This window comes from Peromyscus maniculatus, chromosome 11 (genome assembly GCF_049852395.1).
Source record: "Peromyscus maniculatus bairdii isolate BWxNUB_F1_BW_parent chromosome 11, HU_Pman_BW_mat_3.1, whole genome shotgun sequence".
Classification (NCBI taxonomy): domain Eukaryota; kingdom Metazoa; phylum Chordata; class Mammalia; order Rodentia; family Cricetidae; genus Peromyscus; species Peromyscus maniculatus.
In genome coordinates, this window is record NC_134862.1 from 79,733,735 (window position 1) to 79,760,465 (window position 26,731).

At 39.5% G+C, this 26,731-nt stretch overlaps 1 protein-coding gene across 2 annotated transcripts in view; it reads right to left on the reverse strand.

Moving 5' to 3' along the window:
- Positions 1 to 26,731, reverse strand: part of Atf6 (activating transcription factor 6) — a 178,410-nt gene that overhangs the window by 108,382 nt on the left and 43,297 nt on the right. For both annotated transcript variants that reach the window (XM_042258560.2, XM_006994440.4), the window contains exons 9-10: positions 13,885 to 14,070; positions 11,703 to 11,794 (exon numbers count right to left, since the gene is read on the reverse strand). In XM_042258560.2, coding sequence (XP_042114494.1) covers positions 11,703 to 11,794; positions 13,885 to 14,070 — 278 coding nt within the window. The remainder of the gene's footprint in view (positions 1 to 11,702; positions 11,795 to 13,884; positions 14,071 to 26,731) is intronic.

Genomic DNA, 26,731 nt, shown 5'->3' on the forward strand with positions numbered 1-26,731 from the left:
AAGCTGAATTACTTTCAGCTGAGAATGATCATGAAGACCTTTGGGGTCTAACATGGAAAAGTGGAGAGAGCGTAAAATTTGAAGGCAGAAGATCTGGATTCAAGATGTGACTCAAACTCCTGCCCTTGGAAAGTTGGTTAGGTTCTTTAAGCTTCTAATTCCCCACAGTAAAATATGAAAAATGACAAATATGTTACAGGGCTCTTCTCAGAGTCACATGAGATGACAGATGTGGGTGTTTTTTATAAAGCTGAGGATGCCAGAGTACTCAGTAACATAGCTGTCTTCTTGCTTGTCCAGCTCAAGCGTTCACAGCACAGCAACTGCAGTGATCGTCTACAAAGCTAGGTCAGACTAGCATGTCTGTCCACAGCTCAGGCCCTTTAGATGGCTCCCCTTTTCTAGCATAAAAAGCCCAAATATTTAAACTGACCAAGGGCTTACTTCATCTGGATCCTTCCCTTCCAGTCTGTAGTTCTCCTGTCCTGTTCACTTAAGTTTAGCGACACTTATCTCCTTACTCACCCTTGAAAATGAAAGGCACACTTCCTCACACTGGGGCTCTTGAGATGATGATTGCCTTTGTAATGCTCTCCCCCAGATATCCAGACAGCTAGCCTTATCTCCTTCAAACCGTAGCTCAAACATCTGCTAAACAGTGGTCACTATTTAAAACTACATCCCAACAAACCTGCACACACTTGTAAAACCATTTACCCTACCATACTTTATTCTATTCAAAGAATTTACAGCCTGACCGTTTTATTAATTAAATGTACTGTCTCAATAGAACACAAGCTGAAAAATGCAAAAATCTGCATTGCTCTAGGTCAGTGCCTGGCATATAGGAGGCACTCCTAGGTTTTGTTTTGTTTATTTTAAATAAAAAGTAAAAATAAATTTATGGGTATTTCACATCTTCACTTTGCTGTTAAACTTACATCAAACCAATCAATTCCTAAGACAAATACTTTCCTATTTTGCAGCCAATTCTAAGCATCTGGAGCACAGGCAGAGCTGCTGAATAGAGAACTTATTGCTCCATGTGTAAGGGCTTGCCTGACTGACAGGCCTTAGCTATGTTAGTGATGTAGATAAAGTCCCAGCTCAGCCACCCAACTAACTGTGTTTTCAATTTCCTCGTCTGTAAAATGGTCAGAATAACACTGCCTTATGGCAGTAAGAGGAAAAATGAATTAATTCATGAAGCAATCAGATTACTATTTGGTACATTGGGTTTGATAACTGATTGCGTAATACAACAAACAAAACTAGCGACTTTTACCAACCAAACACTAATGATACTAATATACAGCCAACCTAGACTGTTCTACGATTGATCATCTTCACCTTCATATAGCTTATTTTCTTCCTATTGCCCTATTTCTATTTCTTATTTTCTAATTTAAAAAGGGGGGTAATGGGGTGATAGAGGAAAAGGGAAGGAAGAGAGGGAGGACTGTTTTAATGAGAATTCTGATAAAAGGGCTGCTACAGAAAACCACATAAACTATGTAGACTATGTACACATTCCCTAACTGTAGCTCATTCAGAGGTCACATTGTGATAAATTGACTATGGAAATAACATAAACACTGGTTATACTCAGAAAACTGATATCAAAAAGTCTAAGTATGTAATACATGTCCATAATTCATGCAGACATTAGCAATTAAGAATAATCTGCAGAATGACTCCTACAATTCTTACTGAAATGAGAAAAATAACTCACATCTGGAGACAAAATGGCATTGATAAATTTCCTAGCAGCCTAAGTGATCAATAACATTATAATTACATTTGTATGTTCACAGATCAAGTTTTGCATTATTCTATAGTTCCACACATAGTACAAAGCTGAACCACTTACTCCTTTATTATGTATGATCAGCAGTTGACAAAGCATGATCATATCTAAAGGTACTGCAATGCTAGTTAAAGCTCTTTTAGACAAACCATTCACTGGTGTTTAGTTTGCATTTATCAAGAACATACATAATCAGGAGATAATAGCAACACAGTCAATGTACAAACTGGCAGGAGTTTTCTCACCCGGCCTAGCTTTTCACTGATTCCCTCTCAGGAGGGAAAAGTTACTAACTTTTAGCATAGTAAGGAACACCCAGGGATCCACCTACTTCAGGTAAAAAAGGAAGTTAGCAGGGATATGGTGTGTGACTTCAAATACCCTTTGCTTCCATCTAAGATCAAGGAAAGAAGGTAGCCATTGGCATGCTCCTTAGAAGCCCTCTCTACATAACTCATATGAAAGCTCAGACCAGAAAAAAAAATCGTCAACAGGATTTTCCACGCCTTCAAAATCCATCAGTACACTTGACAGCCGCCCTCTAAACCAAAGACTGACATGAGCTCCTAAGCTCCACACAGGCTGTAAGGAAGCAGACATTTTCAACAATCATGAATAAATTAAACTATCTAGAAAAGGATCTGGTGCTGTCTCTACAATCCTGATTCAGTAACACCTGGTACTTGATATATTTTTATATGTCCTTGAGATGCTTATGTGTCATTTTGATAAATGTGGAACATACTTTTAGCCAAGAGCTTGAATTAGATTACATTTAAGAATCTGGCTGAACAAACCCATCTATACTTGGTGGTTAGAATTCTGACATCTAAGTTACACAGTGTCTTTTAACATTCAGCCAAATGGTGATATCATACAGCAAAATGTGCTCAACAATTGAACACAGGGGGAGAATTGGAACCAGATTTGGGGACAAGCTCGTCTCGGGATAAGAACCTAGAATTCTTCCTGCAAAACAATGAAAAGCTGACAATTTAATGAATTCTGAAATAAAGACATTTTGCCTCTGACCAGTTCCTGACTCACACTTCATGCATCTGCTCTGCGTCACCTCTTCCTTTAACTGCCACCTCACGCAGAACCAGAGCAGCCGGCTGATCCTTGCAGGGCATGATTTATTCTCCCTCCTCCACGTCTGACATTTCAAACTCTAGACTCCAGATCTAGTGAGGGCATATCACCTAACCCAGAACAAGAAAAGAAAAAGAACCCTCTTTTTCCAACACTTGTTGATTCTTTTAAACAATGTAACACACTTACAATGTCCTTGAGATACTCATTTACCACTTGCAGAAAAGGGTGACTGTATTAGCCTTTAAAATGAAAAGGGAAACACAATACAGGAATCCATAAACTGCAGCCCAACCTGCCAGGAAGAATCTGCTTTCCCAGGGATATGGTGTGACTCTTCTGCTCAGAACAGGGGCTTTTGAATTTCCTGAGTACGTAAGACAAGTTTATAAACAGGGAGATGTCCAGAGATTTACTACATATAATAATACTTTTCTCTTTGTGGTTTCTCTGATATTAATAAAGCAACTTTAGCTTTTTTTAAGGCTACTGTTAGCCTTTTTACCCCTGTAACTGTTTTCTATAACCTCACAGTTTCTTTATTTCTCCTTTAAACAGCATAATGTTGGATTTTGCTTTTTCTCCCTTCTAGCCAACAAATTTGCCTTTTAAAGACAAAAGCCCAGTCCAGGAGCAAGGGAGATGATTTAGCAGATAAAGTGCATCCTATGCAATTGCAAGGACATGAGTTCAAATCCCCAGAATCCACGTAAAGCCAGGGTAGCACACATCTGTAATGCCAGTCCTCCTAATGCAGGATGAGCAACAGAAACAGGAGCCTCCTAAGCTCATGAGTTGCCTTGCCTGGTGCACACAACAGTCAACAACAAAGCGACCCTGCCTCAAACAAGGTAAAAGGGGAGGCCCATACTCAAGCTTGCCCTCTGGCCACTCTGCATGTGTTGTGGCACGTGCATGGCCACACTCATCCAGACATCAAGTACAGAGTCATTGCATTCTCACCAAGTTCATCGCCATCACGGTATGTATTTTAGTAGTCTAGCTTCCTTCCCTTTAATACCTTTTGAAATGAAATAGTCAAATTGTATTTTGTTATTACTTATCCCAAAACTTTAAAAGTTCAACTTAACAAATCTAAACATAGTATCTCTGCCTATCTCCCCAAAACCAAAATAAAGTTTGAGTACTTTCACTTTGATCCTATCACTCCCAATTTATCTGTAACTATTTCCATCTTGATTTGCCTTAACATAACAAACTGGGCATTGCAACTATTTCATACCATCAGCTTTTTTTTAAAAACCTTCACTCACAGTTTGTACTTTGTTGTTAGCTAACCATTTCTGAGTCTAAACCTTGTTGAGGCCATTTTCTTTCTTCCGGAAATACAACCTTCAGCAGTCTTTAATGGGGTCTGCTAACAGTAAGCCATCTCCAGCTCTGTGTGTGTGTGTCTTCAGATAGCCCTAAACTACTCTGACACTTGAAGGTGCTTCTGGCAGGCAGAGACACTAGGGTGACATCTCTCCTAAAACTTCGAGGATACCATTCTACTGATTTCTAGTACCTCGATACTGTCGAGAAGTCAGCTACCAGTCTGATAAAAATGAACTTGTGAGAAACCTATCATGTCTCTTGGGTGTTCTGAAGATCTTCGGTTTGCTTCTGATGTTCTACAGCCTCGCTGGGAGGTATCTACACATGAGAATCTTTTTATCTGGTTCATTCTTTCTCTCCCCAGAACTTATTTATCCTAAGCCTGATAAGCCCGAGTATTGTTGTCTTCCATAAACTCCGGGACATGCCTAGCTTATTGTATCTTCAAATGCTACCTTTCCCCATTTCTCCTTAGTCCTTTTGAGTTCCGAATGATGGATACTGGAGCTTCTCTTTTGTTATGCTATCCTTTTCTCTGTTGCATCTCTCCTTGAACATAGCTCAGCTTTTGTTTGTTTGGGGTTTTTTGTTTTATTTTGTTTTTAATTGAAAGCTCAGCTATACATACAATGGAAAGGACATAAGGGGAAGGGGGAAGACTAGTGAGAGCTGGGAAAGAGGGAAGTATATGGTTGAAGTAGATGGTATACTTCAAAATTTAAACTTCTCTTTATTTCAGACTTACAAAGAGTTGCATAAGTAGTACTGTAGCCCACGTACACTTTCTCCAGCTCCCTCAAATGCCAATGCTTTAGCAGGGGTAGTACAACAAGCAAACACAAGACACCAACTTGGAGGGACAGATCTTCCTCTAGGTCTGCCCTGCAGATTCAACTTTCCGCTCCAGCTCCATGTAACGCATTACTTGCCCATATCTCCTCATTTTCCATTCTCAGGACGGTCCTCTGACTCGACTTGATTTTCACGACCTTGATATTTTTGAAGATTCAGGTCATTTTGTACTGTGCCCATCATTTGGGCTTTATCTGATTTTTCTTAATGACTAAATTCAGAGAAATGCACTTTGGGACAAGTATTTCACAGCTGTAGTAATTGTATTCTTTGTGCATTCCATCAGATGCCAGATGTTGTATTACTGGTAATGTTACTCTGATCACTTAGTTATGATGTATACATAACCTCATGTCTTTTAACACCTCTCACAATTTCTATCTCTTGCTTGCCCCTTTACACTCTGCATATTTTTCTTTGTATTTGTGGTGTATACATGTGTGTGGTGTATACATGTGTGTGGAAGTATGTGCATCTGTATGTACAGTCACCCTTGCATGGGTCTAGGAATATCAGAGGTTAAACCCAAGTGTCTCCCTCTACTGAATCACCACTTTATTTTTGAGACAGGGTCTGTTAGTGAATTTAGACTGGCTGGCCAGCAAGTCCCTGGGGTCCACTGAGCTCTGCCTGTCTCTGCCCACTTCCTTTCCTGGCTGTTACATGGTGTTGAGGATGCAAACTCAAATCCAAAAGCAGTTGCTGTGAAATCCACCACTGAGCCACCTTTCCAGCCAATTTAGTTGGTTTACATTAGCTGGTGTTTTGCTTATTTTACCTTACTAATCAGTGTGCATCTAGTTTTTTCCAAAATGTTCTGATCAACTCTCTCTTTCATCACTATACTATATTTGAAACACTATTTTATTTAATACACTTTATCTTTTGTAGATGACAATTCAAATATCCAGAGTATCAAAGGCTGATTTTATAGATGATTTTTTGAGATAGGGTTTCATGTAGTCCAGGCTGCCCTCTTAAGTTGTGATGTAACCAAGAATGACCTTCAACTTCTAATCCTCTGACTCTACCTCCCAAATGCTAGGGTTATAGGAGGTGACACCAGGCCTGGTTGATGGCAGGCCCTTGGGCATGCTAGGTAAACCCCCACCAACTGAGCTACAGTCCTAGCCCAACCTTTTTTATTTTGAAACATGGTCTTGCTAAGGTGTCAGGGTTGCCCTTGAACTTACTCTGCAGCCCTAACAGGTCTGGCACTTGTGATCTTCCTGCCTCGCCCTCCTGAGTAGCTAAGGTTACAGTCTTACACCATTAGGCCTGGTTCATACAGGCCAGCCATTTCCTGCTGCCCAGAGTCTGTATTTTTATAGACCACCCAGAGTGGGCCAACTCCTTGAATCTCATGCCAAAAACAGCTAGATCCCTTCTTCACCATCCATAAAACATCAATAAGGGTAGAAAAATTAATTCAGTTAAATTTGTTTATTTTCTTTTTCTATGTGATGACTGTACAGTAACCCAAAACTCCTCAATAGATCCATTTTGTTACACATTTCACAAATTCTTTTACTTCAGATATAAGGTATTTTATATTTTATCACTAAATGTTTTCGGGGAGTATTTCTTTTCTTTTTTCTTTTCTTCTGGTTTTTTGAGACAGGGTTTCTCTATGTAGTCCTAGCTGTTCTAGAATTCACTCTGTAGTCCAGGTTGGCCTCAAACTCAGAGAGATCCTACTACTTCTGCCTCCCGGATGCTGAGATTAAGGTGTACGCCACCACCGCCAGGCCAGGGTGTATTTCTTAAGGTATGTGTGGCAGATTGTGATATTTTTTCACATGGGCCCATAACAATAAGGCACAAAAGGACTTAGCTATACTGTACATCTGAAATGCTAAAATTAATTTTACTATGGTATATGATCTCATTAAAAAGAGTTTAAGTTTCTAAATTTAAAATCTTTAGAAATCTCTGGTACACTATCCATTTGTTTGGCCAAATTTAATTCAGTGATATTCAAGAAAATTCAGATTGAGCTCATAATCTGCACTGATTAAAATATAATATTAATTACTTAAAGTTTCTTGCTATTATTGTTTTAAAGGGAAATTCTTATGGCTTTTTAAAGATTTATTTTATATGTACAAATGTTTTATTCCCATGTATGTCTGTGCATCATGTGTGTGCCTCATGCCTAAGGAAGAGACTCTGAAACTGGAGTTATGGACAGTTGTAAGCCACCATGTGAGTGCTGGGAGTAAACCCATGTCCTCTATAAGAATAAGTGTTCTTAATTATTGAGTCATCTTTCCAGCTCTGTTGATTTTTTGTTTGTTTTATAGGGTATGAGAGTGAGTGAGTTGTGCGTGTGAGTGTGTTAATGGGTTGTTTTAGAACTATCTTCGTGGTGGAACTGAAAAGGGACATCTGGGAACTTTCTTTACCTCTAGCCAACTCCATCCAGCAGGTAAAGAGACTGCAAACAATGAGGCCAATCAAAAGATGCTCTTGAATAATGCAAACCTTAATTCTCAACATCTGGTTATGCAACAGGTTTCAGTCTTGGAATCCCTGTTGTTCTCTGGGCTTTGATGTTTCCTGCTCATGCCAATCTTGTTGAGAAGAAATAGTTCTCTGCTTTTATGAGTTTTGCAGCCAGTTTTGTCTTTTCCCTTCCTGGTATGTGGAAACATACCAAGTTGTTGAGAAACTTCTGTTTCCTCAAATCTTCCAGCTCTTCTTTCTTTTACTTTTCTTCAATTTAAGCTTTTAAACATATTTTAAAATTTGAAAAAAGTACTTAATATTCCCACAGCCTGGCATTTTGTTCCTTAAGCCTCACAGAAAAAGATCTTAGCTGGTTGCTCTTCAGGATTTTCAAACATCTTAACTCTCTCCCATCTTTAAATTCCTCTTTTTGTGCTGTTCATTAATTCTTTTCTGAACACAAATTTTCTTAATTAAAAAGGACCACTGTCTGTCTCTTCATCTCATAATGGATCCATCTAATGTGGAAATGAGATTCATTTGATGGCTGTGAAGAAGATCATTAACTCATTTAAAACTTTTTGTTCCAGTCTTTTTGTTCCAAATGTCTGTGACTCAAAAGGACTTTCACAAAACACTTCCTCCAACCCCAGCCTTCCTTCGTACAGCATAATCTAATCTTCACTTGTTCGTTGAATGCTATGCACAAAGCCTCCCAGGATTGATTCTTTGCTTCTGTTTATTCAAGAATATGAATGTGATTTTACAAGAAGAAATATATTTAGTGTCTCCCTGAGTTCGCAGCACAGAAGTCATAAAACTCTTGGGATTTCCTGAGTGATGGGGAAATACCTTTATAAAAACAATACAAAAACAAAAACAAAAAAAAAAAAAAACAAAAAAAACCCTTCCATCCATACCTGAGCCTATGGAAATGAGGTAAATCATGAAAGAAGCTAAGTGCCAAGAAACCATTGATTGGAATTTTCAGTCTTATTCCCTACCTCCAAGGATAGAAAAGAGGCTGAAATTGAGTTAAATCACCAAAGGCCAATACTTTAATCATCACACCAATATAATGACGATTCCACAAACTCTAACCAGTAGGTCTGGAGAATTTCCAGGCTGGCAAGCCCAAGAAGATGCTGGGAGGAGAATCAACCTGCAGATGGCATGCCAGTTTCTCATGGCCGCCACTGTACCTTAGCTTATCCATCTTTTCTATTTGGTGTACCTTATGAAATTCATGAGAATTGTTTTAAAATAAACCAATAACAGTAAAAAAATGTTTTACTGAGTTTTGTGAGTCACTCTAACAATTATTAGAGAATGCACAATTTATAGCTCGTGTGCACAAGTCACAACCCAAGGCTGTGGCTGGTGACTGAAGTAGGGAAGGGTTGCCTACCACCACGTGAGGCCTGTGTAAATACTTAGTAGTCTAAGGACTGAGTTCAGCGACAGGCATGCCAACTGATAGCCAGGGAACGAAGAGCATGACATGCATGGAGAACACATACGTGTTGTTGCTGAGAGAAGTGAGTGTAAAGAAAACCAGATGCTTATTTTCTTTCTAAATGCTTTTATCATACATGGTGTCTTCATAATTCTTCCTCATGCTACAGTTGTTTACATGTCTGCTTCTCTTACTAGACTGTACTTTCATCAGACTTGTATCCCTCATCCCCTGCTCAGTACCTGAGAAGAGTAAGTGCCCTATAAATATTTGCTTATGTTCTGCCTAACAGATGAACATGTACTGCACACAGACTCACAAGATGTGAGGGGCTGAAAGCATACACAGTCTCCCAGAAACGGTGAATGAACACATACAAATGTGTCTGTGCTCTGGGATGAACACTGCATTATTTTACAAAAGAAAGGTAGTGAATTAGACAGGAGTTGAGACCTTAACATAAGGAAAATGTAGTAATAGCACCAAGGAAGACTTTAGCAAGTGGAAGAAAATGCCTACGATAAATTGTTTAACTGGTGGAAAGTGGCTGAACAAACAATGCCAAGAATGTCAGTGGGGACAGCATTTTAGAATCACACCTAAACTAACAGAGCAAGCTGAAAGACAGGAGGAAGTTCCTCAGTTAAGACTAGTGTACATACGGGCACAAAAATAGCAATAAGTAATGTATGGAAGATATGTCAAGCAGGCTGTGAATCAATTCTAGATGTATGCCTTAATATACATCTAGATACTTAATGCAAGTAGTTTCCAGCAATTCATACAAGAAGGAAGATTTTTTTAATCAAGGCTGCAAGTAATTTTTAACAAGTAATTTTACAACTAACAACTTATTTCTAGTTGAGAGGAGGGCACTCGTTTATTAGTACTATAGTATCTATCTATTGAGAGACAACTACATGCCAACCATCATTCAAGGCACTAGAAAACAAGAGATAAAATTCTTTTAGGGAGCCAGATGTGGTGGCCCACACTTTTACTCCCAGCATTCGGAAGGCAGAGGCAGGTGGATCTCTGAGTTCCCAGCCTGGTCTACAGACTGAGTTCCAGGACAGCCAGAGCTACACAGAGAAACCCTGTACCGAAAAACAACAACACAAACCAAAACAAAATTCTTGCAGGGAAAGAAGGAAGTAAAGCTTAGGGCAGTCAGTGTTGGAGAGGTAAAGGGAGCTGATCAGAAAACTAAAAGAGAGAGTGTGTGGGGAGGTCGACAGCAGAGCAAGCCCAGCCAGGGGAGAGGTGTCCGGAACCCCTCAGGGCAGCACTGGAGCCGCCACCTAACCAAGTCTCACCACAGGGACAGCACACATGAAGACTGACACAGCGGCCCACTAGTCTATCTCAGGCTGGGCAGGGAAGCCAGTGTGACGGGAGTCAATAACATTTTTACCCAGAAGATGGGCAAATACTAAAAACAAACAAACAAAAACATTCCTAACGTCCAGAATTAGAAAACATGCAACGGAATGAACACTTCTCCCACCTCCCAGTAGGAGAGTAAATGGTGCATTCTTTATGATATGGGATGAATTTATATACACAGACATGCAGACATAAATAACTGGAAATGATGTCAATGCCCATTCACAGGAGAAGGGTTAAATACAGCACATGCTTTTAAAGGGCATCTAAGAAGTCCGAGGTACCCCCAAAGTCTGCAATCTCTGCAGCCTCAGAGAGCTTCTCTCACACAAGAATCTGATTTTTGTTCATCAGTTTTAGGCCTAGCAATACATCACATCAGACTTCATAAAGAAAGAGATGTGGGATCCTGGTAGTTTCTAGTCAGTCAGAAACCAAATATTTGTATGAAAAAATATGAAACAATGCTACTTACTCTCTTTTGTGCCATTAAACTTTTGAAGATTTAGACATTTAATTATGTTAACATGTAATGATTTATGTTTAAGTGAACAAATATTTAAAATCTGTTTTACTTAGTCTATAACACATTAAATATCAATAAATATAAGTTCTTTGCAATTCTCAGTAATTTTTAACTTTAATAGTATAAACTGGTTTCTAAGTCATAAAATTTCTGAAATATGTCAAATAATAATGTATATTTCAAAAATCATACTAAAAAGAATAATGTGCTAACATAATTAAAAATAAGAAAGCACTTTGACTAATTGTTTCTTTTATGTAGACATAATTTATTAAATTATATATATGTATAGACACAAAGACAAAATCAAGTATACATGCAAACTGAACTTTTCACTTTTTAAAACATGTCATATAGATGCTGTTTCCTCTGCTTGACATGCTTTTCCCATACTGCCCACATGGTAAACCAGTATCAGAATTCAAGGTTCATATTAAGGGTTTTGCCTTATCACTCAGTCATCCAACAGAAAAATGTTCTGTTCATCTGATATGCCATGAACTATCATGTTAAGGAACTCATTTCCAGCTACAATCTATCAGCATTCTGCTGTTCACACTGTCACTACCAAATTTATCATGTCAAACTATCTACTAACACATTTTTTCTTCCCAGCTTCATTCTGTGATCTGTGATAGGCATTTGTCTCCTATCCAATTATTCTTTACACATCTGGAATGCTACTTTTGCTCAAAACAAATGAGTTTTCCTCTTGCTTATGAGTAGAGCTAAATATTAAATTAAATTAATTAGCATTTAAATTTTAGTATTCATATCCAGAACATGTGTGTACTCACCTCATGGGCCCATAGTTCAGCATTATAAATGCCAGGACAATCATCACACAGACAGCTCTTCTCTTTGGACTTGGGACTTTAAGCCTCTGGTTCTAAAGGAAATGAAATAGGATGAAACTACATGTCAACATTACAAAGGGCAATAACTGAGAGTCCTCCTTTTTACAAGGTGTATGAAAACCTTTTCTCATACAAAAACAGTAAAGTAAAAATAAAACACCTCAAAGGTAAAGAAATAGTTCTTTGCAGAAGACCAAAGCCTTCCACATTCTCTTTTCCAACAGAGGAAAGAATTTTAAAGGAACAAATACAGCACAACTTTTAGCTTTATATTTCTGTGGGTCCTCGAGAACTCTGAGACACCTCGATGACTTGTGTCCCTTGCTTTAAGGTGCTGTCTTCAGCAACAGACCAGAGCGTTCTCACACACTCGGGGCCAAAACAGGAAGGACAGAGTAAGAAGCAGACTCCACAGGCATCCAGTGGTTCAAGGCGACAGAGCTGTGGGTGTCACGAGCAAAGCAGAAATAAACGTCTCTGAGTCCATCATGGCAACAGAAAGTGAAGGAGCATGACATGGGTCAAGTAGACAGACAAAGATTTAAAGCATGTTTTTATTTTGGCCTAGAAAGACATGCCCACTGCTTGCAACAGTGCCACAAATATCATAGGAGTAATCAACCACTTTCCGACTGAATTTTAATACTGCTGCATAAGAGAAACCCATACCTGGCACCATTACTGGGAGAAGAACCTGTGGCTATGTAGGTCATAGACCCTAAGAGAGAACCTCTGCCTATTAGTCTGCTAAATGGACATAGTATTAATGCACCCCTCAACCCTCATCAGAGATGCTTCTAATTGTAGCAGATGGTGATTAACACAGAGATCCACAACCAGCCACAGTGGAGAGAATATGAGACTTCAGAATGTTGAACCCTAAATGGAACATACATATCACACCTCCTCTCCCCGGGACTCAGGAGTCATTGGGGAATATGTTTCAGAATGACTATAAGGGCAGAATGTGGTAGATGACTACAAGGAAGCAGGAGGGCATTGCACATACGAACTCATGGTGATGTGACAGCACGCACAAGGCTGGTGCAAACCCAGGCAAACCAAACCCAGACACATGGAGGGAAGCTGGGCATGAAGGAGCTCTGAACTGAGGGGCTAACAGTAACTGTTAGCTGCTATGAGAGGTGGAGTCCAGTTTTTGTACTTCTGCCATGTTCCAGGGGAAGGCCACATATCCAAGTATATCTAGACAGCACAAAGTGGTCCCTATTAGTTTAAAAAAAGAGGATACAAAGCAGGATGGGTAGGGAAAGTGGGTAGATCCGGGAAGAGTCAGAGATAGGGAGGGTTGGATATTATCAGAGCACACTGTGTGAAAGTCTCAAAGAATTAATGAAGATATAAAACAAAACAATTTTTAAAAGGAAAAGACCAGTTCAGTGTGGATATGCATATCCATACTCCCTATACAAATTCAAGTTCAACCCAGTGAACATGTAAGTCCCAGATCATGCAGGGATATATAGTAAAATCTTGCCTCAAAAATAACCAAATAAAATTTAAATTTAAAAAATGTGAAAGAATGATAATAAAAAGAAAGAGCTGGCAGGACTGTTCAGGAGCCTCAGTGTGATTCACCGGGTCCAAAAAGATAAAAAGCTGGCATTGTGGCTCACACCTTTAATCCCAGCACTCAGGAGGCAGAGGCCAGCCTGGTCTACATAGTGAGTTCCAGGGCAGCCAAGGCTATTTAGTGAGGCCTTGTCTAAAAAACTAAGAAGAAAAAAAGAAAAAAAAAAAATGACTAAAGTAATTGGCTAGAAGAAACTCAAGAAACACAGATTGTGTTTGGATGGAGATGGGGACAACTGAAAAGGCCACCTTTCAGGCTGGGGTGTGGCTTTGTGCGAGAAGGCTTGCTTGGCATGCTGGAGGCTCTGGACTCAATTCTCAGCCCCCCAGAGAAAAAGTATCTTCAAAAGGTCATTGTTGCAATTTTTTTCCTACCATACATGTTTTTGTGCTTTTGCGCCCCCATTTTCTTAGCACCACTATTTTATATGATTTAAAAAGTTACTGTCAATTTGCTTATCAAAAAGAAAGTCAGTTCACACCCACCTCAGCCAGCTGTGTCTCAGCCAGCTGTGTCTCTAGCACTCACCTCTGACACCACCTCATCAAGCTGTCGCTTCAGGGAGCCGTTCTCCTTCTTCAGCTGCTCGTTCTCGGAGAGGGCAGCCTTCAGCCTGGCCTCCAGCCCCAGCATGTACTCCTTCTTCTTCTTGCGGGACTGACAGGCAGACTCGCGGTTCTTTATCATCCGCTGCTGTCTCCTCAGCACAGCAATCTAGGAAGTTACACCGAATCATCAGACTGGTTTGTGGCCACATCAAAATATCAAAACCTTACTGATTTTTCAAGTTATTTCTCAACAACTTTGGTCAGTTAGTGATTATTTTAAAACACGTTTTAAATGTCCTGCTCAAATTAAGTAAGCTCAAATAAAATGAGTAAAAAGGCTTTCTCAAACCTAACTGCTGGTGCTTTCTGAAGCACATCGTTTAGCATCTAACTTGCCCTTTAGAAACTCCCCCAGAAAGTGCCTCGAAGGAGCTATGTGAAGAAGTTCACACTGAAAATCCCAGGACTCCAGGATGTTATGGCGGGAGGACTGCTGCAAGTCTGAGGCCAGTCTGACCCTATTTTTAAAAAGAAAAAGGAAAAAGAAAAAGAAAAGAAAAAGAAAACAGGCCAGTCTGACCCTATTTTTAAAAAGAAAAAGAAAAGCCTGCAAATAAATCGTCTGGACGATGGAGAAAGCTCAGTGAGCACTCGCTGCACAAGCCTGGGGACTGGAGTCCTGAGTCCGCTCCACAGTACTTAGAAGGGTGGGGGGAAAGAACCAATTCTACAGGGCTGTCCACATGCATGCCATAGGACAGACACACACATCCCAGAGTGCACTGGCCCATTTACTCACGTACGTACACACACACACACACACACACACACACACACACACACACACGCACACACACGCGCACACATGCAAACATATACAATAATAATAACATAAAAATTCTAATTATTTGAAGTGTCTTTAAGTACATATATATGCAATTTTCTATCAGTTTTATTCATGAAAGAATTGGACCTAGAATTACAGATATCAAAGCCTGCAAATAAATGCTCATCTCTTATACAAAATGGCTTAGTATATGTACACAGCTTACTTACACCTGCCTTCACATGCTAAACCAGCAGTTCTCAACCTGTGGGTCACAGCCCCTTTGGCAAAATTTTTCTCTCCATAAATATTGACACTATGATTCAAACAGTAGCAAAATTACAGTTATGAAGTACCAACAAAAGTAATTTTATGGGTGGGGGGTCATCACAATATGAGGAACTGTATATACTAAAGGGTTGCAGCATTAGGAAGGTTGAGAACCACTGCAAAACCATTTCTGGATTACTTAATCTAATACAATATAAGCAGTGGTTATGCTCTAAAAGTTCTAGACATTTATAGTATGGGTGTGTAGCTAGAGTTTTCTTGCCTTGCCCACAGTCAGGACAAATCTCTGTCACCTGCCAGTCTCACAGCTGCTCAGACCCAACCAAGTAAACACAGAGACTTATATTGCTTACAAACTGTATGGCCGTGGCAGGCTTCTTGCAAACTGTTCTTATATCTTAAATTAATCCATTTCCATAAATCTATACCTTGCCACGTGGCTCGTGGCTTACCGGCATCTTCACATGCGGCTTGTCATGGTGGCGGCTGGCAGTGTCTTTCTGCCTTCCTGTTCTTTCTTTTCTCCTCTCTGTTAGTCCTGTCTATACTTCCTGCCTAGCCATTGGCCAACTGTCTTTTATTTATTGACCAATCAGAGTAACACATTTGCCATACAGAACATACCACAGCATGGGTGCAACTTTGTTTTTCTATTTTCTACTTCAGAATGTTCAATCCAGAAATGCAAAACCCATGGGTATGAAGGGCCAAATATACACACTGCTTTAATCACCATTGCTGGTCTTAAATTAATAGACGAAGTTCCCAAACCTGAGATCCAATTATTCAAAAGACTACTTCTCCATGTAGAGTTGTTATCAGTATCTCTTATCAGTACTACATATCTCTCAAAACATCAAGAAGCTAGGCTTGGTGGGACACACCCGTACTCTGGACTATTTACAGGAGGATTGCTAGTTCAAAGCCAGTATGGGCCATATGAGAGACTGTCTCAAACCAAGCACACAAATAAGAACAAAAACAGCAAACCTACAAAGATACAGGAAGAAGTGAGCATTGCTATTTTATTCTCTATAATTTATTGCATCTCTCAATCCTTCACTCACTGAAAGTGTATTGAGTATATGCTGATGACCAAGTTTATTTCAAAGCAAATATTCTGTTATTCTCTTTATTTCTTTTGTCACTCTCCTAAACAGGCATTTATGAATGCATCCACAGACTACTGAAACGGACTCCTAGCCATATGGATTATCTTCTATCTTATCCTGCCCACCAACTGTAAACGCTCTCCTTAAAGTATTTTTGTCTTACTGGCACTTTATTGCAAGAATAAGCTAGTAAGTCAATACATCCTAACTACCAATTTCACTTTCACCTTCTTTGATGTGAGCACTCACTACCTAACCATGTCTTCTCCTTAATTCCAATCTTCTCTACTCCAAAGTCTCCACAATATTCTCTCATTTTTATCCACACTATTTATTCCCACTTAATGCCATCTCCTCCATTAACCTATTTCTAAGGTCCTCACCTCTTCAGTTATTCTCATCTAATTTATTTTCCCTGAATATCTTATATTCTTATAATTTGAAAAATACACCAAAATATTCCAATGGCTTCAATTGTTTGAACAATGCCAACTACCTTTCACTTAGATTTTAGACCTTGAAACCTAAAGTCATCTCTGATACTGTTCTGGTTTAATAATCAAAAATATCTACCATTGTCACTTACTTAACAATTTTCCTGTTACATTTTTTAAAACTAAACAGCCTACTGTTACATCTTTAGTCTAATTTCTTTGGGTAGCAAGGTAACAAAGCAATCTCAAACAAACAAACAAACAAAAAAGACCCAAAGAACACTATTAACTTCATTAGGTTATGTATGTAGATGGTTAAGCTACTGGTGTCTGTTTCTCAGTGGACGTTTTAACATTCTACTAGAGGTGCATCCTAACTCCATCAGGAAATGCAGTTACACAGTTTCAGATCAGTTTCTTTAAAGAAAACTGTCTTGGTTAGGGTTTCTACTGCTTCATTAAACACCATGACCAAAATCCACTTGGAGAGGACAGGATTTATTTCATCTTACAGTTTGTGGTCCATCATCCAGGGAAGTCAAGAAATACTCAAGGTGAGGCTCACAGAGACTGAAATGGCAATCATGGAGCCTGCATGGGTCTGACCTAGGCCCCCTGCATATATGTTATGGGTTGCGTAGCTTGGTGCTCCTGTGGGACTCCTAACAGTGTGAGTAGGTGGTGCCTCTGACTCTTTTGCCAGCTTTTGGGACCCTTTTCCTCCTACTGAGTTGCTTTGCCCAGCCTTGATGTGAGGGTTTGTGCCTGCTCTTACTGTATCTTCTTGTGCCATGTTTGGTTGATGTTCCTAGGAAGCCTGCTCTTTTCTTAGGGAAAAAGAGGAGGAAGTGGATCTGGGGGCGGGGGGTGTTACTGAGAGGGGTAAAGGGAAGGGAAGTTGTGGTTGGGATGTATTATACAAGAGAATAATAAAAATCCTCTAAAAAGGAGATGGAGAGATGGCTCAGGGGTTAAAAGCATTGGCTGCTCTTCCAGAGGACCAGGGTTCAATTTCCAGCACCCACATAGCTCATATCCAGCTCACAACTGTCTGTAACTCCTATTCCAGGGGATCCGACACCCACATACAGACATACATGCAGACAAATACCAATGCACATAAAATACAAATAAATAATTAGAAAATCTAAAAAATTTTGTAAGCATACATTTATCTTTAAAATTATTGTATAAAGGTATACACAAGAATTGGACAAATAGCCGGGCGGTGGTGACACACACCTTTAGTCCCAGCACTTGGGAGGCAGAGACAGGCAGATCTCTGTGAGTTCGAGGCCAGCCTGGTCTACAAAGCGAGTTCTAGGAAAGGCGCAAAGCTACACAGAGAAACCCTGTCTCAAAAAACAAAAAAACAAACAAACAAAAAAAAAAACAAAAAAAAAAAAGAATTGGACAAATAAAAGATGGGAATTGGGAAGGGGTCAAAAAAAAAAAAAAAAAAAGAACTCGAGCTGGGAACCTCAAGGCAGGAACTAATAAAAGACCTGCTTTTTTATAGCACCCAGGACTACAAGCCCAGGGTTGGCACCACCCACATGGGCTGGGTCCTTCCACATCAATCACTAACTAAGAAAATACTCCCCCGCCTTGTCCATAGGCCAATCTGATGGGGGTATTTTCTCAGGTGAGGTTCCCTCTTCCAAAATGAATCTGGCCTGTGTCAAGTGGACATAAAAACCAGCCAGCACACTATAATAGCAAACGTATAGCTACCCAAATACTATATGTCCTAGCAAAAGTGGTAAACTAAAACCAAATGATCTCCCAACATCAAATACTGTCAATCATCTTTCAGTCAAGACACACAAAGAAAGGCATTGCATGAGCTGTCAAAAAAGAGTGCTTTCTCTTTACTTTTCAACTGAAACTCCACAAGAACACTGATCTTACACACCCATCATCACAGTAGTTCCCAGTTCTATATATGTCTAGAGTTATTTTTGTTATTATTCCCAAGCAGCATAGTAACTGCTTATATTACAACAACTATCAAAGTAATACCAAATATACACAGATAGGAAGAGGGAGGGAGAGAGAGGGGCGGGGAGAGGGAGGGAGCAAACCCATGACAAACTGATTACTCATCAATTTCAGACATTCTCAGGACAATACTGCTTTGTTCCACTGAACACTAGCTCTAGTCAGCTCCATTGTTCCTGGGAAAGCCAGTGTCCATAATTAACACTTAATACTGGAGTGCTGAAGTACACGCAACACTGAGCAAACACATAAAAGAGAAGCCTCCCAGATGGAAGAATTTATACTAAAAGTTAGATAAAAGGCAACTTTAAAGGCTAATTAATCTATGGAATTTAGGGAGGCTTACAGATGGTACACCATTTAATAAATTTCAAACAAGGATTAGGCATTTCTATAAACAAAAAAAGCACCTGCACATTAGACACAGCATGAAGATTTCAAAGGCTGTCAACCCACATGCCTCAAACCAAAAAAAAAAAAAAAAATGAAAACCACCTGTGGCCAAATAGTCTGTTTTTCTCATAGAAAAAGACCCATTGTAACAGTTCTGAAAATATTCAGCCTTACCAATAAAAGCAGAGTAAAAACTGTATAAATAAATGAAAAGCTCTGGAGTCAAAAAGTACAGGGCTGCCACTCCATATCTCAGCAGGCTGTCTTTAGCTATCTGAATACATAATATTAAATTATGCTTCTTAGACTAAACAGCATAAAATGATTTTTAGATTAGGCACACACACACACACACACACACACACACACACACACACACTGTTTGGTGTTCCTGAGAAGGGTATTTGCTTTCGTTTTGTTTAAATTCTGGTGGGTACACTGACTTTTTGCACATACAATGTATCAGAATCCTCCCCAGACAGGAAGAGTGGCAGCATAATATAATCTCTATTTGTTGAAATTACTACAGTTTTAAAGATTTAAGGTAAGCAGAATCAAGCCAGGCATTATGACACACACCTGTAATCCCAGTACTTGGGAAGCAGAAGCAGGAGAATTGTTGTGAGTTCAGGGCCAGCCTGGTCTACATAGCAGGTTCCAAGCCTGTCAGGGCTATGCAATGAGACTCTGTCTCAAAAACAAAATAAAACAAAAAAAGTTAATGAATAAAATAAGCCTCATTTGAATCTATTGTTAGAGAATAGACAAACCAAAGCATGAATTGAGGTCAGCTGACTTCAAACCTCTTGGAATTTATTCAGTAGCTCCAGTAGGCTTTCATGGACCACAGACCACATAAAGGGTCTGGGATCACAGTATGGATGATGTGCTGTTTGGCTACTCTAATTATGTGCTCTCTAGAAACAGAAACTTATGAAACTGCCTAAGTCTGGAAGCTAGCTCACCACTGCTAGCCTCCTGCACAAACACGAAATCGAAAGCCTGGCCCACTAGTTCACTGACACACCCCATCTAGGCACATCAGACGGTTTAACAGACCAAAATGGGCCAGTGGCTAGCCCACTCCTGCTTCTGATCATCGTGCCTTCAGAGATCGCTCCTACCAAGCACCACGCCTTGGAAAAAGAATAAAGAGCTGAAGGAAAACGTCCACAGCTGCAAAGGATTCACCCATTAGTGCCACTGCACTATGAAGTGTGGTGTTTTCCTTATAAAACAAACATGTATTTGCACATAAGAGAGACTTACGTAAAAGGAAAACTTTCACAAATGGCTAAGTCCCTTTTGAGGCTTGGGTCAGTTTAAAAGGCAAAGCTTCAAAACTGCCCACATCTTCCTTTTAATTTTAAAAGCTTTACCAACTGACAAACATTTTATTAAAAATCCCTTTTACAAAAAAAATGATGTTTAGAGCCTTGAGTCCAAGATGCTGCTAAAAAATGAGCTGCAAACACTATAAACCAAAGCAGTATGAAAGTGGGGTCCTTCTATGCTTGCAAACACATTCCAACATCTCAGGCAACCTCAGTTCAGAGCAAGAACAGAATTCGGTCAGAGGACACCTCTGTGGAGTGGGTTCTCTCCTGACTCGGGTCACTAGGGCTGGGCCAGTGCTCTCCCCACTGAGCTCACTCACTGGCCCAGACTGGTTTTTGGAATTAGACTGATGACTCTACGACTCTATAAATAAATGTGAAACTACTAATGTATACTTCAAAACAATAAAAACAAGAGTAGAGCTCAAAGGTGGAGGAGCTCTTCACTAACATGTATAAGGTTCTTTCTGGGTTTGATCTCCAATACAGAAGGAAAAAAACTGCATTTGCATTATCTCAATGAAGTTGTTTAAAAAATAACATATGAACTTGTTAATCAAACAAATAAACACATCATCAAGGGACTATGAAGAACTATGTGAGGAAATCCTGGCACTTAGGAGGTAGAGATAGGATTCAGGAGCTGATTGGCAAAGCACTGTCTCCCCAGAGTAAGCTCCAAGATAAGACTGTAGGAATCAGAGAAAAGAGGGCAAAGTATTCAATTATTTAGGATATAAGTCAGCATCCTTTAAAATAATTACTTATTAGCTTTTTCAAGATGGCAAACTGAAAGATATATAAAGAACACTAAGCTAGCCAAGCATGGTGGTGCTCTCCTTGAATCCCAGCACCAGGGAAACAGAAGCAGGCAGATATATGAGTTCAAGGCCAAACTGGTCTACATAGCAAGTCCCAGGCCAGCCAGGGACACATGGTGAGACCCTATCTCCAAAAGACAAGACAAGACCACTAAAGTTGACACAAAATGAATCCATCACAATGCAGTGCATGGGCAGGGGACACGGGAGACTGCTGCCCTTCCCAAAGCCACTACAAACATAAATTAAATTTAATTTCCAAAATCTTTATTTGAGATAAATTTTTAGAAGTCCCAAAACTCCATCTAAGAGAAACTGCAAATACTTTAACAAAGCATAATTTTTCTTTTATTTACAGTCACTGGTAGTAGCAAAGCCAAAAACTAGTCAGCACAAAGTGACTTTTTCCTTCTAAAATCTGGATAGCTTCTGAGAGCACCAAATCTTTCCTACTGAAATTGTTCTGACAGATTCCTCGACTTTGCAGCCTAAAGAAATACCATGATCTCGGTGCTCTTTCTGTTAAAAGCATTTAGTTACTAAAAACTGTCTACTCATTCTTTATCCTCTTCCATCTAAGACAGCCATAGATCAAAGGAGATTTAACTCACATTTAGTCCTAAAAGAGGACCTTGGGTGTTCAGCGTCTAGAGTTTTGTTTTGTTTTTCTGAAAAATAACACAGGTAGAGTGCCTCTTACTTTATACTGCAAACAGGTTATTACAGCATCATATTCTTTTGAAACACAGACTGCTAGGGGTCTCTCATGAGTTTTATTCCTATATGTCTTATTGGACATGCTAAGTATGCAAAGTTATAACCACCTGGGAGTTTATCAAGGCCGTTTCTTGGGGTTAGGGTCACAACAAGCAACTTTGAAGGAAGAGGTAAAGAGCCCCTCTGGAAAAGAAGGGCTGCTTCCTGCTTGCTATAAAAAGGAAGCTTCCCCAAGTTCACATTTGTCCACTGGATGAAAAGGAAGGGTGTGTGCAAGAGCATCCACCTGGGATCGTATCACATCACTTCCGTGCTAACAATCCAACACCTGAAATCTCTAACTTTTTAACACCATTTCTAGAAAAAGGAAATGCCCTTCTTAGCATTTCTAATGCCTGCAGGCATGTGGGAAGGAGTCCTCTCCGACCCTTCTTTTCCATGATGGATCTATGGGCCTGACACGGGGAGTTCCAAAAGATAGTCCTCTTAGGAGGGGAATGTCAGGTCTCTAGTCAGAAGAGATTGGAAAAGCATTTAATAGATATTCCATAGTGGATGGGTAAGCAGAAAGAAATGGCTGGGGCCTCCTGGCAACAGAGTTAGTGCTTCTCAATCAACCTCCCCTTCCGTTCTTTCTATCTCTGTACTAATTCGTGATCATTTCCTTTCCATTGTTTCAGCCTACGAATTAAAAGTTTCAGCCTTTTCATTAAAAGTCTTAGCTCTTCCTTGGCCCACTAGAGAATATATAGACTATCATTTCACCACATTTTTCATGGTCCTTTATCCCAATAACTCAAATAATATAATTTTAAAATCTTAAACCAGGGTAGTTAAGGTTCATAACTGTTGAGATGGTGATGAGAAGAGACTGAAATAATAAGTGTAACACAGACTTAAACAGAAAGTTTCTGAGCTCATAACTTGACACCTGGCAATGTTCAAATGCCCTTTAAAGAAAGATAAGCATGCTCTCTGTCAACTTTATAATTCCATGATTGCATTTATTAACAGACTACGAAGAGAATGTCTACACTAGAATGAAATGTCTATTTTTTCTATCAGGATCAGAGTCAAAACTAAATCATACTTCTTGAAAATGTAGGTAAGGTTTCCAAGAGTTAAACATAACAGATTTACCAGCAAAAGGCAGGAAGACTGAAATTCTAATTTGAACCAGGCAAACTGTTTCATAACTGGAAATGTGGCACTTAACGCCATCTGCAGAATATGGTATGCTAGAAACGCTACTTATGGCAGTAGCAGGCCTCTGGAGAAAGAAACTTGCCAAACAAAAGAATTCAAAACAGGTAGGGAAAAGTAGCCATGTCAGCATTACAAAGTCACAAAAGATTGATACCTTTTTTTTCTGAATTACGACTTCTTCACCATTTGGTGTAAAAGCACAAAAATTACCTGATATGAAAATTGGAGGGTGTACATTTTTAATCAAGACTGTATCTACACTAATTAAAATTTAATGAGACTTTAAAAAATGCATGTTACTAACACAGAGGCCTTCCGGTGGATCACAGTCTTCTCTACAACTCCTTCTAGAACAGGTATACTTTGGGTTCCTTTGGTAGGTTAGCCAGCTGATAGACAGACTAATGCTTTTCTACTTTACATAAATATGAAAAATTCATACTGAAAAGTCTTGACTCAGTTGCTGTGTAGTAGTTTAGATAAGGATGGCCCCCATAGGCTTATATATTGGAATGCTCAGTCACTGGGGAGTAGCACTATTTGAAAAGAATTAGGAGATGTGGCCTTATTGCAGGAAGTGTGTCGAGGTTTCAAAAGCCCATGCTAGACTCAGTTCCCTCTCTCTCCCTTTGGATCAGGATGTAGCTCTCAGCTACTTCAGAACCACACCTGCACACCACCAGGCTCCTCATCATGATGTTAAAAGACTAAACCTCTGAAACTGTAAGCAAGTCCTCAATTAAATGCTTTCTCTTACAAGAGCTGCCTTGGTCACGGTGTCTCTTCACAGCAATAGAACAGTACCTAAGACATCCTGATAGGCTAGCTAGGTGAAAATAGCACAAAAAACCTCAATGCAGGTTGACTAGAAAATCATTTGAATAGTCGTTAGGTATCTTACATTACACACAGACTACATTAATCTTTCTTTGAGAATTCTATCAGTTCTAAATTCTGAAAGCTGACTAGCCAATAAATACTGCTAACAGTAAAAGATAACACTCATCAGTACAATGCATTCTCATCTCAAACTTCCTTCAGTTCCTTAGTATTAACTGAGACTTTGTCAGCAAGTCACTCAAAACTTCCCAGGGTACTCTACAAAAACCCAACATATGTTCTTTCACATCAAACAACTAATGAAAGATGTCTGGCTAACAGACCAACGTGTAATTAACTGAATATATTTGGAGATTACAAATGGGTCAGTGAATCCATGATGACTGTCAACATTCAGATGCCCGTTAATCACATACAGTCTAAAAAGAAAACAATGGTTCCCAGTTTCTAAACACAATGGCTGTACATAAAAGCTTGGGATTAGAAGAGGTCTTTCCATCACTTACCTGCACCTGTTCCAGATAACCCACTGGAATAACTCGGAATAATTCTGTTGTCCACATGACATCCTGCCTTTCCTAGAAGATGGTTCCTATGTCTACTTTCAGTCTTCTCTTTTAGTGTACTGAATCACTTCAATCTTTAACATTCTTCTATGACATGGTTTCTTGGGGGTGGGGCAGAGGCAGGGACAGGGCATGTAGAGTGGACACTAAGGATTGAACCTTCGGTCCTGTGCATGCAAAGCAAGCACTCTACCACAAGTCATATCTCCAGCTCTCAGTAATTTGATACCTTTCCCATCTTTTGTTCCACTGGAATTCATAACACTTGGGCTGTTACAATTGTAAAAAATATTAAATTATGTTAATATTTTAATAATCATGGCATACTATTGCTCTCTTTAAAATTCTAAGGTAATATAATGTTTTCTAGTGTTAGTTTCATTTGGGAATATGATACGAGAAAATGTCAAGCTCCTAATTTCAAAAGTATTCAAAGGAAATTTTAAGGGATCTTTGAATTTTTTTAAAAGTTCCCATTGACTCTAGAGAAGCAAAGCCCTCATCTGGAAGCCTGGGACAGTGAATCCCTGTTGGAGGAGTAAGCCCCATTTCCCAGAGCCAGATTTTAGGTCTACAGTGACTTAAACCCTGTGTGCCCTACCTTTTCACCACCCTTCCTTCTTTAGGCCCTAAATCCAATAGGCAATAGGTAGACAGGATAATTTAAGTTAAGAAAAGCTGGCTAGAAACAAAGCAAGCTAAAGCCAGGCATTTGTAAGTAATATTAAGTCTCCATGTATTTATTTGGAAGCTGAGTGGTGACCCCCAAAGATCAAAGAGTAAAAACAACAACAGGGCAGATCTCTGAGCAGGGCCCTTGTCCCTGCCAGGCCCACAGTCACACCCCTCTTCAGCTCTGGCCAGGATGGTTCTTCCACATCTCTTAAGGGACCTCCCCAGAAGGGGTGCAATTGAAGAGTTTTGGTGTTAAAACCAGTTGCTGTGCCCTGCCCCATGTGGCAAGACTGGCTTGGTATAAACTTAACCACATCCCCCAAGGCTAGAGGCCCTAAGCAGTTGGGGGGATAGTCAGACATGCCCTGGGAGTCACATCTTATATATAAACCTGTTCTTGTTAGTCTCAATGATAATAAAATATATCCATGTCTAAGAAAAAAAAAGAAAAGGTCTCTATCATTTTAAACCATTTTGGTTTTCTTGAAAAGCATTCTCTTTACTTATTGGTTATACTTTTTAAATGAAAAAAAAATCACAGATTATTTTTTAATTTTTGCTATTGTCATTCTTTTTCTTATTGTGGAAAGTCCCCATGTACTAAAAGTAAAGAAACCAGATTCGATAGCTATCTACATCTTTCCAATACTGTTTCCTATATTCTGTGCTCACCAGATGCCTTTTTTTTTTTTTAATTCAAAGTCTGGTCATTTATTTGTTACTCTTAAAGACTAATTTTTGACTGGACTCAGACTTAGAAGCAGAATTTCACAGCAAGAACTGCCTGTATGTCTTGGCGATCAGTTCCTGGTGCTTTTCTTTGGCTTCCTGCATTCTTTTGGCCAAAAGTTTCACATATTCTGCAGCTTCCTCTTTGTTTTTCTTAGTGCATTATTTCTTCAGAGCAATACATCAGTGTTTGTGTTGCAAGTCACTGAATCTTGGGTGCTTTGGTCCTGGCATTCTCATCTTCTTTGTTTAAGGGCTTTCTGACAACATATTGGCAGACATCATCTTCTTTTAATTTAATTTAAAATTAAAATGTTTGCAGATTCTGCTAACTCTTTTGGGCCCCAACCACCAAGGCACACACAGTACTATGTGTCAGTCCAGGAATATCCTTCTTTTCTTTTTTTAACAATAACCAAGTTGAGAACACTCAGATTGGCATCCACAATGCATCTATCTGCAAACAGACTTGCACATCCTCTCTCCAGTTCTCCTTGGTCTATAATGAGAATGCCCCTTACTCAACAGCAGTGCATTTTGCTGTGTCAAGACACCCACATAACCCATCCACACTTCACCCAGAACATCAGCAGCTACTTCTGTGCCCATGCACTTCTCATGGAAAGCACAAAATTTGTGTTTATCATCTACTTCAATCAGTCTGACAGCTGGTAGTTGGGAAGGAAGTATTCAGTTCAGCTTCACCTTGACACAGCCGACCACAAGGAGATGCTGTGAAAAAAAGCTGTTTTCTTTCTTTCTCTCTTTTCTCTCCTCTCCCTCTCTCTCTCCATACAAAACTAATTTTCCTGCTCCATATCTTGATATGCATTGTTCTCCATACTGATATAAACCAAGGGACTCTTGTTCTAAACCACG